Here is a 20,138-nt window from a genome sequence, read left to right on the forward strand (position 1 = left end):
CCCACACACCTCCCCTAGGGCAGGATCTTTGTTATAACAGTCACTACAGGGGTCGTTTAAATACATCCCTCTTACAGAAAAGGCAGCTTCACTGTCACCTCTTCAGGAATAAGGCTAATAATAATGGCACATCCCCTTGTCACTCAGAGGAGTCTCTTAGATGCCTGGGCACATAGAGCAGATGTGTGATGTCAACAATGCCCACCCCCGAGCTGATCAGGACCTACAGTGTAGGCTTCAGGTTCTCCAGAATTTCCGAAGTGGGATATTCTTACATGTCAGGTTTAGCTGACCTTGCAGTCAGTGTGGTCTTGAGTGAGGGGCAGTTGGATTTTGGACACAGACCTGTGTTGTTGTTTTTTTGTTTTTTGTTTTTTTAAACTTGCCATGAAGAGAGACCAACGTTGTTTTATTTTATTTATTTATTTATTTTATTTTTACTTTTTTTTTACAGAGAGAGAGTCAGAGAGAGGGATAGATGAGGACAGACAGATAGGAACAGAGAGAGATGAAAAGCATCAATCATCAGTTTTCCATTGCGACACCTTAGTTGTTCATTGATTGCTTTCTCATATGTGCCTTGACCGTGGGCCTTCAGCAGACAGAGTAACCCCTTGCTTGAGCCAGCGACCTTGGGTCCAAGCTGGTGAGCTTTGCTCAAACCAGATGAGCCTGCGCTCAAGCTGGCGACCTCGGGGTCTCGAACCTCGGTCTTCTGCATCCCAGTCCGATGCTCTATCCACTGCACCACCGCCTGGTCAGGCCAGACCTGTGTTTGAAACTGGACTCCGCTGTGCGACCCCACTGTACGACCCCACTGTGTGATTTCTGAGCAGGGGTATGAGTGGCTTACATGAGATGCTATATGGGTGCTTAAAGCAGGGACCTACCACGAATAATTTAGTCTTATAATTTATTTTGGATACCTATATATCTGTCAGCCTGCCTGCCTACCTGTCTGTGTGCACATTATTAGTATAGGTCTGCCCAAGGGTTGCCAGGCCTTTGAAGAAGGAGGCAGAAAATGCAGATGAGAGAGTGAATGGTGTGGGTTTAAAGTCTGCAAAGAACCCAGCACACGGGAAGAAGGTTATTTCTGGGTCCACAGGCACAGGCAGGCCCAAGGCCCCTTCTCCCCTCACCCACTGCACAGAAGCAAAACTGGGGCCAGTGGCAGGAGACCTAACTCCTGATGGCCAGGAATGTAGCTATCTTTGGAGGCCCAGGTGAGGGGCTGGGTCCTCAAGGCCCTCCTGCCCTAAGTGATCTGGCGGGAGATGGAGCCCATCCCTGCCAAGAAGTGGGTGCCATGGGCCAGGGAGGGGCAGGGGGAAGCTGAGCTCGGCTCTGCAGAGGGGACGAGGACAGGGAGGGAAGTGAGCTGCAGTGGGTGTCCCAGGACGATTGTGAAATGGGGGGATGCCCTTCCTTTCTGGCACCTGGACTGGGCACAGGGCCTGGTCATGCCCTGCAGCTGCCTCTGCGGAGAGCCACAGAGCAATTAACGATATTGCTTATGATCGTCCCACGCAACATTTGCACAGTGTGGAAGGAATTTCCTTTGCCCAGCAATCAACTCACTTGATCCTCACAATAACTCAGGAGGCTCCTGCTGTCATTATCCCATTTTACAGATGAGGAATTGAGGCTTAAAGAAGTTAAGAAACTTGGCAAAGATCACATGGCTGTGAAGTAGTTCTATCCAGATTTTTTTACCTCCATGAAACAAGGGTCCTGGTCGGGTGGAGAGGGGGTGGGGGGCTGTGCAGAGGCGGTGTGGGCTGTTAAGGGAATAAATGCGAGGGGGCGGGCTGGGGGGTCTGCAGAGGTGGCTGCTGGCAGGGAATGGGCATGTTCTCTGACCCTCAGCACAGTGTCAGGTACTAATATGTTTACATCTTTCCCTCTAAATTGAGTTCCCTATTTATTTATCTTTCTGTCCAGTACACAGTAGGTGCATAATAATGAGCACAGCCATGGTCCTGTCCTCACGGTGGCCCTGGGACCACAGAGGTGAGCGCCGTGGGGCTGCAGTCTGCTGAGTGTGTGCTTAGTGAGTTCTCCTTCCAGAAGGCAGCGAGGCCCCAGCATGACACATACGGTGTGGAGGAGGTCCTGGGAAAACCGCAGTCACGACCATGGTCAGCCTTTAGTGTTTATGGAGTCGTGCTGTGTGCAGGGACAGGGGACCCATGGGGGACTCAGAGGGGCCAACAGGACAGGGTTGTTGCCCTCCAGGAGCCTGACATTTTGGGAGGGATAGAAGGCTTTCATCAGTTATCATTATGAGACCCACTAGGCAGGCAGTCAATGAGTATTTGTTGAATATTGTTGAATAATTGAAATAAAGGGCTGATGAGCTCTGGGAGAGCTGTGTGGAAGTTGAACATCTACAGTGATCTTGGTGCCAAGCATATAATGTGGCCGCACACACCGTCAGCCTCTGTCCTTCCCTGCCCATCCTCCCGCTGTACACCCCGCCATTCACCTGTCTGCGGGCTCGACCTGGGCAGGCCAGGCACATGCGCGTGTGCTTTCGTGAATGCGTGTGCACACTGTGCCATGCGGGCTCCCGTGGCTCTGTAGAGCTGGTACTCCGGTGGCCCTGAATAGGGGGGCTCTGCCTGCCGGAGAAGCCAATTCGTTTCACTGAATTCCAAAATCACAGACGGGCCCTAGGAGGCCAGCCAGCCAGCTGGCACAGGCTGTACATGCTTCTTGTCCCACGAGGCCCGGGCAAGTGTCTGACTAGAGCCGGCAAGTTCATCCCCTCGACTGAAACACCAACTTGAGACATCTGTTCGACGGATGCTGGGTCAGCAGCTTCCGGTGTGTGTTCTGAAGGGAGCACATACGTCTGGCTGACTGTCTCTGGGGAGAGCCAGTGGGATGCGTCTCCCTTGGGGGTGGGGGTGCTGTGTCTAGGTGTGAGGGCCCTGGGACAGCTGTGTGTGGACGTGTGTGTGAATGCCAGTGTGTACCTTTACCTCGGTTTGCCTGCGTGCTTATGGTGTCACTGCGTGTGTGCGTGCACGTGACCCATGGGCTGGGAATCAAAAGATTAAAATTTTGATTCTAAAGGCCTCACTCCCTGGCTCTCCGATAGCTGCAGGTTAGATAACCTCTCTGAGCTTCAGATTTCCTGCCTGTCTAATGGAAAAAAATATACCAATTTGCTTTCTGTAAGGTGTCAGAATAAAAATGAAATAACGTATATGAAAATGCCTTGTTAATTACCATGTACTGTACAAACGCGAGAGATTATCATCACAGCCCAGCTCATCAGAATGAGAAGTTGTATGTGGCTTAAAATAATCCATCCAGTGAGCTGAGGTAAAATGTAGGTCAAAGCATAGCCTCAGAAGTTGAGAGGGGCTGATGGTAGCTTCCTAGTCTAACAGGCCACCAAATGTGAAGGCTGTAAAGAGTTTACATAAATGTAAAATGACATGATTATGTTTAAGCCTAGAAAGTACACTTTAGTTATCCTGTTTCCTGATTGGGAGTCATAATGATCAGAGCAACACTGAAGCCTTACACACGGTTTGTGGATCTGTATGTGTGCCTCTGTGTGCATGGACTCCACTTATTGAGCACCTATTATGTGACAGCACACAGCAGGTGTTTTGGGGTAGCTTCCCTGTGTCGGGTGCATCAGTCTCTAGGCAGACTTCAAGGAGCTGGTGGGCTGGCCAGGATAGTAGCCGGAAGGTGCAGTAGTGGGCAGTGGATGCCACAGGAGAAGGACCTATGAACTCATTCTAGGTGGAGATGGGAGGATGAGGTCCAGGGGAAGGGAATTAAGGAACTAAGCTGGAAAATTAAGGGTTTGCTGGTCAACCTGAAGGAAAGTAGTTGGAATAGAAGGAAGAATTTGTGCCAAGGCACTGGGGAGCGAAGAGCCCACTTTCACAGCTGGCGTGGTCTGTTTGCACACAGGTGAGAGAGAGGGGTCCAAGGCTACTGGGCAGATCCCGGAGGGCCTTCCTTCACACAGGCTAAGGAGCTTGGCTTATTCCTGCAGGCTCTGGGCAGCAGGAGCTTAAGCTCTGCGGAGTGACAGAATCAGCTTTGCATTTTGGAAAGATCATGGAGCCCCAGTGTTCCTGAGTATCTCAGTGCAGCAGCCCCAGCCAGATGCTGGGGTGTGTCCAGGGCAGTGAGTGAAGGCCGCACATGCGGGGTAATGGGCTGGGATGTGCATGGGGGCCGAGGGAGGACGGGGAGGAGGGAGCGATGCACTTCTTGTGAATAGTCCTGGTCAGGATGTGCCATGGGAGTGGAGGAGGTTAGTTCTTGAGTAAGTATCTATCACATGTCAACTGCCCATATATTACCTCATTTAATTGCGACATCTCTGCGAGGTAGGTATTATCATCCCCATTTCGTAGGTGAGAAAAGCGAGACCCACCCAAAGAGGTTAAATATTCTTGAAGTTATTTGTGAGTAAAGAGCAGAGCAGAGTCAGCCCCGCCCCCCGCCCTCCCACAGCCCACCTAAGTAGAAGTTCAACCCCCTCCTGCCACTTCCCAGGGGAAGGATTGACTAATGAGTTTCCTTACTTGACAGATGAGGAAACCAGCCTGGGCTCAGATCTGTTTCTACTAAATCTGTTACTGTTTTCCAGCTGTTCCAAGTCACTGTGGATCAGATTCTTCCCTTTCAGGGTATTAGCGACGCTTCCTAATTCAGGGCTACTTGCAGATTTGTTAAGCATGTTTTAAATTCCTTTGCTCAACCCATCAGCAAAGATATTGAATGAAATGGGTTCCATGACATGTGAGAATGAACCCCTTGCTACGCCTCCTTGAGGGGCGTGACCTCGAGACACCTGCTCACCCTTCTCAGTGTGTTGTCTCCTTAACTGGTCATGTGAACGCACTCAGGCCTGGAGTAGAAGATACTGCCTTCCTTTTTGCTCTGTGACTTGTAACTACATTGAGGAATAATGATATGTTGACCAAGAATAACATGCTTTTCACAAAGCCATGCTTCAGGGCCCAATGGAAAAGGCAGAGTCACAGACCAGGGTGCGAGTCCTAACCCAGGCTCTCGTGGAGACTTGGTTCCTTCAGGCACAGTCCAGGGGTGTCCAAGGCCTGCGTGATAGACTGGGCATAAAGCATTTTGCCCCACAGTGGCCCAAGGGACAGGCTCAGTACACAGAAGTCTGCCCTGGGGATCTCCACATTCTCCACAGGTCAGAACCGGGACAGGTGGGTGGCATCAGGACACCCCACCCTTTCCTTCTGGGCTGTGTTGCATTGAATTGAATTCAACAGGGGAAAAAATATGCTGAGCACGTGTGGAGTAAAGTGAGGAGTGACAGCAAGGCTGCAGATGGCACAGGGTTGCCTAGCAGGGGTCCCCAAAGGCTTTCTCCACACGCTATTGGAAGCTGGGCTTGCGGTCCTGAAATGTCAAGTGCTTTTGTTTTTGGGTCATTTCTGCATGGTAATCGTGGTTCCTTTTTGCTGATTATAGGCCCTGATTGGCTTTCCCATCCCTGATTAGTTCAGAATAAAAGTGAACTAGATTAGTTCAGAATAAAAATCAAATGAACCCTCAGTAAGAAGTGCGGTCTGTTAAAGGAATGGTTCAGAGCCAGGATTTCTGGGCAGAAGGAGACTTTCTAGACCCCATGGCTGCCCAGGCCGATCCTTATCCACTTTGGCACCCCCTCTTGTCTGCTGCCCTTTGCGTTCCAGCCCCATGAGCCTGGCCACTAGGAATGGCCAGCGGCTCCACTGGGTCTGGCCCAGTGCTCTCCAGGCAAGTGTGGGGGCTGGGCGGGCCTCCGGCTGCCGGGGAGTGTGTAAGCTTTCTCATCTGGGGGGGCGTGTGGGACACCCATCTAAATGCTAGGCCTGTTCTAGGCTCTCGGGATCCAATAGTAAACAAAATAGACGGGACAAAGTATCTGTTCATCTGTCCTCTTAAAAATCTGAGAAGCAGGCAGAATGGACACCCATTTTATGGATGAGGAAGCTGGGGCTCACAGAGGATGGTCCTGGGGCTCATGGCAAATGGACAAGCTGGGCTCATGTGCACTTTGGTTTGCTGCGGGCCTTTTGCCTTTCACGACTTCACATTGACTCTGATTGTTTTGTACGAGCTGAGTTACCTGGTCAGAAGGATCAAGACTGCGCCCATTCAGCAGTGGTGGAGTCAGAGCAAAAGCTCTACCTTAGCTTGAAAGTCACTATAGTTTTATAGATCCAGTCAAAAACTTAACAGATATTAAGCTGCATTGGTAATAATTTCCTCTCTTTGAGATCCAAGCAATCTTTTCTTAAATGGGAGAGTCTGTGGGCTCTTGGAAAACAGCTCAGAACCAGCAGGCCTGGCCTACCTCCAGGCATGTGCCCTTAGGCCACCCTCAGCCCTGGCCACCCAGAGCTCTCACAGATGCCCAGAGCTTACCACTTGGCCCGGTGGCCTTCCCTCTTACCCACACAGACAGGCACCAGGCTCCCTGCTTCTCTTTTAGACCTTTTCTCAGCTAGCTCCTTAAATAGTCTCTTCAGCCCCTGTGCAGCCCCTGTCCAGCCCCTTGGTCCTCACTGCACAGCCTGTAGACCAGGGGTCCCCAAACTTTTTTCACAGGGGGCCAGTTCACTGTCCCTCAGACCGTTGGAGGGCCAGACTATAAAAAAAACTATGAACAAATCCCTATGCATACTGCACATATCTTATTTTAAAGTAAAAAAACAAAACGGGAACAAATACAATATTTAAAATTAAGAACAAGTAAATTTAAATCAACAAACTGGCCAGTATTTCAATGGGAACTATGCTCCTCTCGCTGACCACCAATGAAAGAGGTGCCCCTTCTGGAAGTGCAGCGGGGGCCGGATAAATGGCCTGAGGGGGCCGCAGTTTGGGGACCCCTGATGTAGACAGTGCTCTCTGTGAGGTTGACCATCACCATGTCTAGTCATATTGCTTTGTCCCTGACTTCTCTTGGGCTGGCAGGTCTCGCTTACCTTGTTCTGGTAGCACTCTGGGGTCCTCTTCCTCTCCTCTGGATACTCCAGCTCTCTTCTGTGGTCTGCTCTCCCTCCAGCCGGACTGTAGCCTTCACTTGGTACTGAGGTCTGGCCCCTCGTTTCTTCTTCCACGTGCATCTCTTTGAATGACTCCCGGAAGCTCAGCTGTGAAACCCCAAAACTTTCTCCTGGGAGGGTCTTTCCCACAGTCATGCTGAATTCCTGGAAGGGTCTGTTGTCCACAGCCAGTTGCTGTGTAGGTAAGGCTTCCGTCTGCATGTCCCACCATCGCCTGACAATTATTGTGGCAAACCACAAACGATTTTGAAATCACAGAAAATTTAAGTTGAGCGTGACGTTGAAGGCCATCTCAATCAATTCCTCAGGGAACCTGTGCGCCTCCCCTTACCGCTCCGTGGCACCAGCCCCGCTGAGTTGGCGCCCTCCCCAGGGAGACCGAGAAGCCATCTTCGGCTCCTGGTATCACGGAGGGCATGAAGAGCCGCTTGTGGTCCCTCTGCTGAGTCAGGGTCCCTTTCTCTGTCCTTCCCCAACATTGTTTCTGCTCATGATTAGTCATGCTGGAGCCAGCTGAGTCAGAAGTGACTTGTGGGTGGTTTGTGGCCGAGGCAGGAGGACTTTCTAGGTTTATGTCTCTGTGCTCCGGTCCCAGCAGGTGCTGGGAGAGGTGTGGGTAACAAAACCAAATTCTGATCCAGAACTTGGTGAGTGAGGATCAAGGTGAACCAAGATACTGTCCCTGAAATGCCTCTGTGAGGTGACGGGCATATGTGATGCCGTGCTCCGTGGTAGACCCTTCAGGATATAGTTTGTTCACAGCGGCTGTAGAGGTTCCCCATCGCTTATGCTAGTCCTCACCCCAAGTGTCGCATGTCCTTTCAGTAAACATTACTAAATGTATGATTTCTTGTGATGTTATTCTTTTCAATAAAGGTGATTTATTAAATATATATCTAATTTAATTTTTGTACTGTATGAGATTTTTCATATAAATAAACACATATCCAGAAACAAATTCTTTGTCAGTACGTGTGTTGATTCTTTTTTATTTTTTTAAAGATTTTTAAAGATTTATTTATTTTAGAAGGGGGGAAGATCATAGTTGCTTCACTTTAGTTCATTTTTTTGATAATTATATGATGTGATAGAGGTGATAACTATTGCTACAGTGGCATTATATTATAATATATAAATTTATCAAATCAACATGTTGTACATCCTGAATTTACACAATTTATATTTCAAATATATTTCTCCTTTTTTAATTTAAAAATTAAATTTAGTAGGGTGACATTGATCAATTAATAATACATAGGTTTGCCTGACCTGTGGTGGCACAGCAGATAAAACATCGACCTGGAATGCTGAAGTCACCAGTTTGAAACCCTGGGCTTGCCTGGTCAAGGCACATATGGGAGTTGATGCTTCCTGCTCCTACCTCCAACCCCTTTTCTCTCTCTCTCTCTCTCTCTCTCTCTCTCTCTCTCAAAAAAATCAATAAATAAAATTTTTAACCTGACCTGTGGATAGGTGCAGTGGGTAGTGGCGACCTGGAACACTGAGGTTGCTGGTTCAAAACCCTGGGCTTGCCCAGTCAAGGCACAGATGAGAAGGAACTACGAGTTGATGCTTCCTGCACCTCCCCCACCGCCTTTTCTCTCTCTCTCTAAAAATCAATAAGTAAAATCTTAAAAAAAAAAAAATAATACCTAGGTTTCAGATAAGCACCTCCATAATACTTGAACTGTTGATGGCGTTGTGTGCCAATTATCCAAAGTCAAACTTTAGTTGTTCATTGATTGAGTCTCATATGTGTCTTGATGGGGCAGGCCTGGGGTCTCGAACCAGCAACCTTATCGTCCCAACCCCAACACTACACACTGCACCATAAGCGCTGTGATTCTGAGGTTCAGAAATGTGGCCACCTGGAGGGAGAGCTGCATTCTGCTGGGGCAGCAAGGTCTGCCCCTGAGTCCCCAGAGGATATATTTAAATAAGGCTCGGGCTCAAGCTTCTCTAGGCAAAAGGGGGTGAAGTTCATCCCCGCCAAGGGAGCCAACAGTGTGGCTGGCTGGAGTGGGGGTGGGACAGGGAGGAGGCCTGTTGGATCCAGCCCTAGCTTCACAGGCTGTGTCTGTGCCCGCAGGAGGGAGAGGAGCAAGAAGAGTCGCGTGGCAAGGAGGAGCGGCAGGAGCCTTGCACGACTGCGCGGAAGGTGGGGCGGCCTGGGAGGAAGCGCAAGCACCCGCTGGTGAGTGTCATCGCAGCCCCCCAGCAAACGCCCATGCGCAGTGACGTGTGCCCTGGAGGTCCCTGGAAACATTAAGACCTTGCTATGTGGTGTGGTCCCTTCCCCATTATTTGAGCCCCTCGACCCCACTCACGACTTCCCTTTTCTATGTTCACCTGGAGGCCCCTAGAGACCTGGGGACTTGCGCTGTGGGTTTGGGTGGAACAGGACCTTGACCCAGGCTCCTGGCTCCGGCTTACTTTCCGGCTTATTTCTGAAAGGGAGCAGGAGATCCTGACAGGGCAGAACTGGCTTCTGCCTAGCCTGCCTGCACAGGCCCCTCCCTCCCCATCCACACACCCACCCAGGGCCTCAGCCCCACCTAGCGAGCCTGGAGGAAGGGAACTGAGGTCTGGGAGTCTGAACAGATGAGTAGGGAAGGTACAGGCTGATGAGTCCCTTTGTAAGAGAGAAGGAGCTGGGCCCTGTGTCAGTCTTGGAGAAGTGCAGGCCACAGGCAGGCCCGCAAGCCCCAGGCAGCTGGGTGCCTGTTGCTCTGCGTCTAAGGCGAGGCCTGGGGTTGCCCAAGATGAGGAGTGCCCCGGAGGGCAAGGCCTGAGGGCTGTAGGAGCCTGCCTGCCTTACGCCTGCCGCTCGGAGGCAGAGCAGTAGTTACTTGCCAGCACCAGACAGCTGGTTCCTTTCTTTTAGCCCCTTCCAGCTGAGAATGAGAAACTTGAAGCATGAAGGTAAGGAGAAGCCAGGGGCTCCGGATTTGTAACTCTGCCCTTCAAGGAAATGTTCTCAGCAGGGCAGCAGTTTCTCCCTTGGGTAAAGTCAGGGTGAATGGAGGCTGAAGTGAAAGCAGAGGACAGAAGGAGGGAGGGCTGCCACAGCTGGCCCAAGCGGGGTTCTCAGAGCCGGGGGTTCAGGAAGCCACCGGGTACTATCGGGCAGCACTCCCAATTCTGCTTGAAGGTTTGGAGGGGGTGGGGGTGCGGTGAGGGCTCAGAAGTGAAGTTATTTAACTGGTAAGTAATTTTAGACATTTTAATATTAAAGCAAATATGGGTATTTTATGGCCTGGAATGAAAAATTCACATGAAGTTGAAAGATAAAACAGGGGACCTTAAAGGAATGGCCACCTTGCAGCAGACTCCAGGCTGCACCCCTGGGTGCAGATTCCCAGGGTGCCCCTGCACTCACCTCCCCCATGGGGCACCTAGTGAGAGAAGGGGGGGCACCGTGCAGGCTGGAGTGGGGGGGCAGGCTGAGTCAGAGAGCATTGCTAATTCCACATCTGTGCGTGGGCCCATGACCTACCCTCTGTGATCTGGGTGCTGGGGACAAGAGTCCCCACCCATAGCAAATAAAGGCCTTGCAACTCTTTGACTCCTTCTTGTGAGTCCCTGGACCAGCAGGAAGGTGCATCACTGAGGCAAGGGGTGAAACCGCAGGGATGAGGAAGGAAGGAATTCAGGAGCTAGTGTGTGGAAGTGTGGCCAGGGATGTACAATGAGGGGTGAGAGGGCACAGCTGGGGCGTGGGGGTAAAGGGTCACTGAGTCATATGTTCCCAGCCTGGACCAGGGCCCAGTGTCTTTGGAGTTCAACAGACCTGGGTTTAAATCTGGGCTCCTCCACTGACCACCTGTGTAACCTTGAACCTCAGGTTTCCCTTCTCAAAAATAGAGATGATAAGGATGCACTCCTAGACCCCTGTGAGAGTTAAATGGTTTCAATCAGCAAAGAGCTAATGCTCAGCTAGTCAGTCCTGCCTGTGCCCTGCCACACCTCTCCTCTCTGGAGGCCACTGCAACCTCAGTGTGAGAGAAGAAACAGCATGGGATTTACTGCTTCCCAGCTTTTTTTTTTTTTTTTTTTAGCAAGAGAGAGACAGACAGGAAGGGAGAGAGATGAGAAGCATCAACTCATAGTTGCAGCACTTTAGTTGTTCATTGATTGCTTCTCATGTGTGCTTTGACTGGTGGGGGGGGTCTCCAGCTGAGCCAGTGACCTCTTGCTCAAGCCAGTGACCTTGGACTCAAACCAGTGACTATGGGGTCATGTCTAAGATCCCACGCTCAAGCTGGCAACCCCCACGCTCAACAAGCTGTGTGATCTTGAACAAGTTACTGGACCTCTCTGAACTTCTGCATTGGTAAGCTATGGCCACCAATAATAGCTGCCCTGCCCACGCCAGTGGTGCTTTGCAAACAGCACAGAGTCCAAGTGTGCAGGGTTGACAGTATAATATACCTGCTCCCCTGCAGGGGCTGGTGGTGCCAGTGTCCTCAGGGGCTTTCAGGTGGGAGCCTAGCACAGGCTTCTCAGCAACCCTAGCAAGAGGCAGTGCAGGTCACAGTCTTGATGTGGTCCAGCCCACGTTCTAGATGACACCTCAAGAGAGGCCCCAAGATGGGAGAGAGAACATAGAGAAGGCAAGGCTGACTGAGGAGGCTGGGGGCAGAGGCAGCTGTTGTGAAAGGACCCCTAGCACATTGGGGAAACAGAGCAAGACTGACGCCGGAGAAAACAGCCAGCACAGTCCTTGCTGTGTAGCAGGGCCCAGCGGGGAGGGGGCAGAGGGGGAATCTGTGCTGCAGCTAGAGGTCAATCAACCCATGGGGTCCCCTGGCCCACAGGCCATCTGGTTCACCTGTAGAGCAGGTGCTTGCCCTGGCCTTCTCCCTTCTCTAGCAGAGGAGCACAGCAGGGAGGGTTTCTTGGGGACCTGGTGCAGCTGTGGCCCTGAGAATGGCCCAGGGAGCTTTAAGCAGCTGAGTGTGTGTCATCCAGCTAAGCCTGGAAAGGGGAGGGAGCTTGGCTCAGTTCCCAACAGGTGGAGTAGAGCGAAAAGCGCCGAAGGAGAGGAAAACCTGGCTGAGACTGGGCTCTTTATTCCTGCAAAAGGTTGCATGAGATACAGTGTCCTCGCCATCCCCCCGACCCCAAGGTTAGGAAATCTTTATTCTTTTGCCCCCAAGGCCTGTCTGTCCCTGGGTGCCTTCCACTCATTTCTGCCTCCTGGCTGCACCCTCACCCAGATCAGACCCCACCAACCCCCAGGATGATTTCCCAACCCCCAGCCCTTTCTCCCTCAGAGACAAATACTTTTATACCTATTGAGCCCCTACCAGGGTGGGGGAAGCTGCGCAGATCAATAAGACTTAGCTTTCAACCTAGCGAGCTAGAAAGGAGGCCACACATAATTATACTAAATACAGTCTGTGGCACAGAATCCCCAGGGACTCTATTTCTTAGGAAACAGGATCTAGAATACTCCCTCTGGCTCCTCACCATGGGAGCTCTCCTGCCCCTGCACTGTGCTCACTATCTACCTCTTGCCACAGAAACATATTCTCGCTGCTCCCTGAACACGTCCAGCATGTTTCACAGCCTTCTCGTTTCTCTCTGCCTGCCCCAGAGCCATAGCCCATCAAAGCCTGTCTTGCAAATGCAGCCCGGTTCAGCCATCATGACCCACACTGGCTCTCCCTTTTGAACTGTATTTAAAATTAATCAAAATGTACACTAAGAAATAAAAGACAATCTATTAGCCTCCCCCTGCTGCCCCTCAATCATGTGCTTGACAGCAGTGGTCTATGGACCTGACACTGGTCTGCAAACTTTTACCTGTCTATAGAATTTGAGAAGTACTTAGAAACTTTGATATCAGTTTAACACTGTTGCCACATCCACGCGCATGATTTTGTATTTCACAAATCTTTTTCTTTTTTTTAGTGTTTATTGTATTAATTTTAGAGAGAGAGGAAGGGAGAGAGGGAGAGACAGGAACATCAATCTGTTCCTGTATGTGCCCTAACCAGGGATTGAACCAGCAACCTCTGTGCTTCAGGACAGTGCTCTAACCAACTGAGCCAGGGCAAAAAAGTATCTTTCCTTTTCTCTCTCTCTCTCTCTCTCTTTTTTCTTTCTTTCTTTCTTTCTTTTTTTTTTTTTGATGGGTTGGGAATTAAAACAACAAAAACAAAAGCTAAAACCTGGCCTTTGGCCCCAGACAGCTGGAAAAGCAGGTGGTAAGGGCCTGTCTCTTTCACGAGCTTTGATGTTTAGTGCCACCCAGCATTGTAGGCACTGAGCCGAGGCATAGTGCACTGTGTGCCACCTCACTGAGGACAGAGACCATGAGTGACTGCTCAGAGCTGAGCAGCACTTTATTGCCTACAAAGGCCTTTACAAACAAACCTATGTGAGGTAGGTGGGGGGCCACTGTTATTACCTTCCTCACATTCAGATGAAGAGACTGAGGTTCAGAGAGGATGGACTCCACACCTCCCACCTGCAAATCCAGTGGTGCTTGTCCCTCCTTACCCCTTCAGTCACGCAATCCAGAAAACTGGCTATCCAAAATTTCAGTTGTTAACATATGAACACAGGGCTGTTTGAAAACCGTGCGTAGACTTGCGTAGACTTGGTCTGTAAAGCGTACGGAGAAAATATAACTGAGGGGGGTGATTGACCCAAGTACTCAGGAGCCCATGGGGAAGCGGGTGAGGCTGTGGTGGGCTGAGAAGTGGGGGGGGGGGGCAGTGAAACCGAGCAGCGGCTGGGTCTGTGGCACTGGGCTCAGCCAAGATGCTTGCAATCAGGGCTGGCGACAGGAAACAGGAAGCCGCTGCAGGCTGGGTGGGGCTTAGGAAGGGATCTGGCACCTGGACTCAGGGCCTGTGGGCTGGCCGGTGCCTATGACAGGGAGGAGGGGACAGCAGCACCAGGGCGGGCTGGTCTCTGCTGGCCAATATGTGAGCCTGCATGTGGGCATGAACGTCGGGCTGGGCGGAAGAGGCATCTTCCTGTTCACCAGCTCCCTGGGAATAAGAAGTCAGGGTGTCCGAAGCTGGTTCCTGCCTAGTCACAAGCCCACACAAGCCCTGAGACTGCTTTTGTCCTTCATGCTGGTTACAGCTGGGGCACTTGGAGGGGCAGTTTCTGCCCTTGCCCACCAGATCCTGGGGTTGACTGTCCCTTCGGGGCTCTGTGCCCTATTTACTAGCTGTATGTATTTATTCATTGAAGATTTATACCCACCAACTTCCTCCAGGGTTAATTTTGCTCAGTGGGAGCACTCTAAGGTCACCTCTTGCTAAGAATAACCCAGAAAGGGAGGGAGGGGGCGGGGAAATGTGGCTGGAGCAGGCAGTGCGCTCAGCCAGGCCGGCCCACGGCCAGCAGTTACTCCCTGGACAGCGAAGCAGAACCTCCAACCCGCCTGAGTGAGCGAGTTCCCCGAGGCAGAACCGCCCCACTTCAGAGCCAAAGACCAGGGCACACACTGGGGGGCGTTAGGGAGCCATTCCTCTGCGGCTCAGGCCACTGGGGGCAGTGTCCTGCGGCTGCTGCTGGAGTCTGCAGCACTGGCTCACTTTCCAGCCCGAGATGACCTTTCCATCCGTCTCCAAGTTAAAACAGAGCTCACATCCCCTCTTTCGGGCCAGGTCAGAACAGCTCCTCCTTCCACTCACCCCTGCAGCCTTCTAGTTTCTATGCACAAAACTTCCCGAATGAAAGAGAATCGCTCCCGCTCCTTCCTGGGCCCCAGCCCCTAGCTAGCCCCTCAGGGGCCTTCCCTGCTGCATCCCACTCCCAGCCTGCGACCCACTCCCCTGCCTTATCATGTTTTGGAAGGTGTGGAGAAAACAGGGCTGTTATTTCTCACGGGTTAGAGACTTTTCTTGTGACTGCCCTGCAGATTCAACTACTCCTTCCCTCACCTGATTGGTCAGATCATCATCCACTAATGGCATCCAGAACCAAAGAACTTGGACCATGGGCTGGATGTCAAGTTTGAAGACATCCTGGGGGTGGGACTGGACTTGGGTTTAGAAGTTAAGGGAAAAGTGGGAGACTTTCCTTCCTAAGGTGTGGAAGGGGCAGTGGGGGTGGGGTAAGCACAGGAGTGTGACATGGGGGGGGGGGGTGCCTGAAGGCGGAGTGGAGTAGGGTTTCGTTTAAGAACAATGATTTCACCCTTCCTGTGGTGGCGCAGTGGATAAAGTGTTGACCTGGAATGCTGAGGTCGCCAGTTTGAATCCCTGGGCTTACCTGGTCAAGGCATATATGGGAGTTGATGCTTCCTGCTCCTCCCCTTCTCTTTCTCCTCTCTAAAAATGTATAAATAAATAAAATGTTAAAAAAACAAACAAACAACGATTTCCATCTTGGTCAAAGAGGTAGTTTGCAGGCAGCCTGAGTGGTTTACACTTTATCATCTCAAAAATGTGTGTGTGTTTATCAGGAAGGTTCTTGAGGGGGTGGGGGGACTGAAGTAATGGGAGTCATATTTGGGAAGCTGGCTCTGGAATCCATAAGCAGGATGGGCCGAGCACAAAGGAATGCAGGGAGATGGGTAGGTAGGTGGTCTGATGCCAGAAGACACCCCCAGAGCCTGCCGGGGCCAGGCGTTGGTGGGACAGAGTTGGCAGGGCAGTGCTGCTGGCCACTGCAGAGGAGAGAGAGGAAGGGGTGAGAACAGATGTTTCCAGCCCTCGGACACCACGTCAGTGTTATTGCCAGAGACCAAGATTTCTGGAAGGAAGCAGATTTGCCAAGGGCCCTTTCAAAAGCCAGTCTAGATTGCTGGTCCTATTAAAAGAGAGAATCTCAGTGAAATCCCAAAATCTCTGTTTTGTTTTTCCAAAAATCCCTGTTTATTTTCATTACTCCCTGGCCCCTTCCCCAGGGTCACACATTCCAGGGCCACCTTCAGCAAAAATCAGTCACAGCCGCAGCTGCACCTGCCCCCCCCCCCCCCCACTGCAGCAGGTACTCGCCGGCACATGCGTCTGGGCAGGGTTGTTGACATTGGTTTTCTTTCATCATCTTCACCTAGGGAATTTTCGGTTCTGCCACCTCAAGAAAGATATAACCAAGCTGGAAAAGCTCCAGAGAAGGACAGCTAAATTGATCAAGGGGGAGGCGAGGCTGCCAAGTGAGGACAGACTAAAGAGATTATGACTCTCAAGTCTGGAAAGACAAAGGGCGAGAGGCAATGTGATTAAAGCTATGCAATCATGTCACAGGGTGGGGCAGGATGAGCATACCCCAGTGCTGAGGTGGGGGTGGGGAGCACTTTCAGAAACTTTAGAAAGGTACATGAGGCACAGAAAAGAAAGAGCCATTTCCATGGTGTGTTCCCTTGTTACCAAACCTGTCACCCTAGGCATGGATGGTAGAGGTTGAAAATAGAGAACTTCAAAAGAGATTTACTTAAATATGTGGTTCTTCTATACATAATGGATTTTGCAAGGGAACCTTCAGCTCAGCCTGAAATCCTTTGAGGTTGACTTCAAAGAGCACAGTCCGGTCCTCTTTCAGGTAGACAGGTGTCCCTGCTGGAGGCGGAACCCCGAGAAGCCTGGCCATTCACTAGGTATGTTTGTCCTTGTGTCCGTTTGCCATGAACAGCTGGGGCATGGGCTGAGTGACCTCAAAGGCTTTGCCGAGCCCTGAAGTTCTCAGCTTGTCTCGCGCACGTGGGTGCACACACACACACACGGTGGAACATGGTAGAACATGGTAGAGAGATCTTTAGGGGAGGTTGAGAAGGCAGCTCCCAGCCTCAGTGGTGAAGGAAATGGAATCTACTGGTGGGTGCCCAGGCTGGGGCCTATGTTTCCAGAGGTGGCCCTCTTTGGTCTCTGGTCCTACTGTCCTTTGACCCCACTGGTGGCCCTTTTAGCCTGTACACTAGGGAGAAGGAAATTGGAGAGGTCAGGTTCCTAGTTTCGAAGTGTTGGAGCCTGGCACCACCCACCCCAGGGAAGCAGAGTGGGGAGGCATTTGGAATCTCTCTTGGGAGTCAGCGTGGGGAGGACCTCTCTGGCTCTGCCTGTCTCAAAGCCACTTCCGGCCAGTCAGATCAGAGGGCTGCCAGGGCAGGCGCTGCAGGAAGGCCTGGAGTGGAGGACAGGAGGGAGCGAAGGCCTGGTGCCAACACCTGGGTGAGGAGAGCTGCCTTGCTGGAGTGAACCGTGCGGCTGTTTCCTGAAAGTGGAGTCAACCTGGGGGTCCAGGGTTTGGTGGGCGGCTGACCGGCCCGCAGGAGCCGAGGAAGTGGAGTTGGCTGCAGGTATGAGTGGAAGGGGGCTGTTTGTGATTTTGTTGACATCACTCGGTGGCATCTTGGTCCTGCTGGGTAGGCAGGTTTCTCTGGGCAGTGGTACACAACCTGTGTCTGTGTGTGTGATTGTGTGTCTGTCTGTCTTTAATCAAGAGGCCAATGCTGGCCCGATGCCAGTTCCTGTCTGGCACAGAGCTGAACACTATCAAGGGCCTGAAAGGCACAGTGGCAGGAACATGAGGAAGGCCAGGAAGGGGGAAGTGAGGCCAAGGAGGGCACAGGAAAAGCAATCTCTGCATCTGCTGGCCTCTGGGCCTCCCTCCCCAGAGCTGCCCATGGTCAGGGGTGAAGACTCCTTTCAGCCACAGCCCCCATCGCCGGAGTAGAGGGAGAGTTCGGCGCTCAGAGCCAACCCGTGACCCTGGCTTGCACCTCCGGGGTCTTCCAGGGTCTCCAGGTCTCCGGCGTTACACCTGGGCCCCATTTCCCATGTATTGACTCCCTTAACCATACCAGGGCTTTATTTTTTTATGTGCCCTGGCCAGATACCTCAGTTGATTGGAGCATCATCCCAATGCGCAGAGGTTGCTGGTTTGATCCCCTGTCAGGGCACATAGAGAAACATAGATGTTTCTATGTCTCTCTAAAATCACTAAGTTAAAAATTGTTTTTAATTTCCTCCAGGAAGGCTGGGGTTGGGTTATGAGTCAGGGAGGGAGTCTGGCGAATTGGCTTTGACCTGGGCAGGCTCCTACTCTGCCTTGCTTTGCCACTGGCCTTTCCTTGCAGGGGCTGCTGTTAGGGAAGCAGCTGCAGCTCACCCCCAGCCCTCCCCCAGCCCTAGCCCTCCCCCAGCCTTCCCGGGCCCCTGCTTAGGCCCATCAAAGCCTCTTTTCCTCCGGGGAACCCTTGGGATTTGAGGTTGGGCTTTCCTGGAGACTCCACCCAGAGCAGGAGCTGGCTTTCAAATGCCTCCACTACATCTGGGTCACTCTGGCAGCTTGACCACTTCGGAGGTGTGTGACCTGAAGTAAGGCTTGGAGCCTCTGTCTTGGGAAAGGGAGGGTAACAATAGCCATCAGGTTAATTATGATAATTAAATTTATTACTCGTATACACATATTTATGCTGGCTCCTGTGCATAGTACTGGGAGCTTTAGGGTGAGAAATGAAACGATAACTGAGGCAAAGCGCACAGTGAGGGAGATGCACAGTTAACAAATAATTAGGTGCAGTGTGAGGAGCGCTCTAATGGGACAGGATGCAAAAGTGCTCTGTAAACAAAGCGAGGCAGGCTGCAGGCTCGGGGACAGAGGGAGCGCTGGAGTGGACTTTATCCCCACTTCTCGGGCAGGGTGGGACCAGCTGCCTGTCAACCCCACTGGGGATTTGGGAGCTGGGGGTGGGGGCGAGGCTGAGGTCTCCAGAGACCGGGGCGAACACAGATCCCTCCAGGGTCTGCATGCGTGAGAGACAGGCAGGCAGGTAGGCTGGAGACTTGAACATGTTTTTTAGAAGACAGAAAGTAGAATAATGGTTACCAGGGGCACCGGGAATGGAGAATTGTTTAATGGGTACAAAGTTTCAATTTAGGATGATAAAAAAGTTCTGAAGATGAATTGTGGTGATGTTTGATTAAGTACAATGTGAATGTACTTAATGCCCCAGAACTGTACACTTGAAAATAGTTAAAATGGTAAATTTTAGGTTATGTATATTTTACCGCAGTATGTTTTTAAAGCTTTTTTTTTTTAAATGATCCCTACAGGCCCTGGCTGGTGGCTCACGGGGTAGAGCGTCAGCCAGGCATATGGATATTCCAAGTTGATTCCTGGTCAGGGCACACAGGAGAAGCAACCATCTGCTTCTCCCCTCCAACTATCCCTTCTCTCCCTCTTCCCCTCCTGCAGCCAGTGGCTCGATTGGTTCAAGAGTGGAAGCGTGGCCCTGGGCACCAAGGATAGCTTGGATGGTACAAGTGCATCAGCCTCAGGTGCTAAAAATAGCTTGGTACTTGAGCATCAGCCCAAGACAGGGGTTGCCGGGGGGATCCTGGTCAGGGCACATGCCGGGAATCTGCCTCACTTTCTCCCCTCCTCTCACCTAAAAAAAAATTGTCCTTAGAAAAATGGTTGTCCCTGATCAGTGCCCCTACACTCAGTCCATGGTTTTGCAACAACAGCATGTTTGACATTGATATTTTGGGCTGAATAAATAATTCTTTATTGTGAGCTCTGTCCTATATCTTATAGGACGCTTAGCAGCATCACTGGCCCCTGTGCACAAGAAGCCAACAGTCCATCCCCCCCCCCCAACATGACCACCAAAAGTATCTCAGACATATTGTCAAATGCCCTCTGGGGGCAAAATCCCCCCCTCCACTGTTGAAAACCACTGCCTCCACCAGCTTGGAATCACAGGAGAAGCCCAAAGAGTGGGTAGTAGGCAACTGAGAAGCAGAAGGCAATTGTCCCAGGGTAGAGGGGTCTTGCCTGGAAGGAAAGCAAAAGTCAACAAATTCTGAAGACCCCCAGGAGGTGGTGGGCAGGGTTTGAAGATCCAGATCGAGGCATCATGGGCATAGGTAGGTTCACAGTGGGTGACATGATCAAGCTTTACTTGAAAATCTGTTGTCCCTGCCCACCCATCTAAGGCAGAAGTAAGGGTGCTCACTGCTGCCATTCCCCCTCTGCCACCTGTCCTGTCCCCTCCCCTGTCCCTAGAACCATAGATGAGAAGCAGAGAAAGATGAAATTGTCACCTACCACTGCTGGTGGCACCTTCTAAAAGGGCTGTGGGCTTCTGTGGCTATTCCG

The 20,138-nt window shown here is 51.5% G+C and overlaps 1 protein-coding gene across 11 annotated transcripts in view; it reads left to right on the forward strand.

Moving 5' to 3' along the window:
* Positions 1–20,138, forward strand: part of DNMT3A (DNA methyltransferase 3 alpha) — a 136,738-nt gene that overhangs the window by 59,047 nt on the left and 57,553 nt on the right. For 10 of the 11 annotated variants that reach the window (XM_066378714.1, XM_066378724.1, XM_066378718.1 and 7 more), the window contains exon 3: positions 9,157–9,261. In XM_066378714.1, coding sequence (XP_066234811.1) covers positions 9,157–9,261 — 105 coding nt within the window. Of the gene's footprint in view, positions 1–9,156; positions 9,262–9,891; positions 9,990–20,138 lie in introns of those variants that run through there. The other variant, XM_066378725.1, reaches the window with a different exon arrangement.

This window comes from Saccopteryx leptura, chromosome 3 (genome assembly GCF_036850995.1).
Source record: "Saccopteryx leptura isolate mSacLep1 chromosome 3, mSacLep1_pri_phased_curated, whole genome shotgun sequence".
Lineage (NCBI taxonomy): Eukaryota > Metazoa > Chordata > Mammalia > Chiroptera > Emballonuridae > Saccopteryx > Saccopteryx leptura.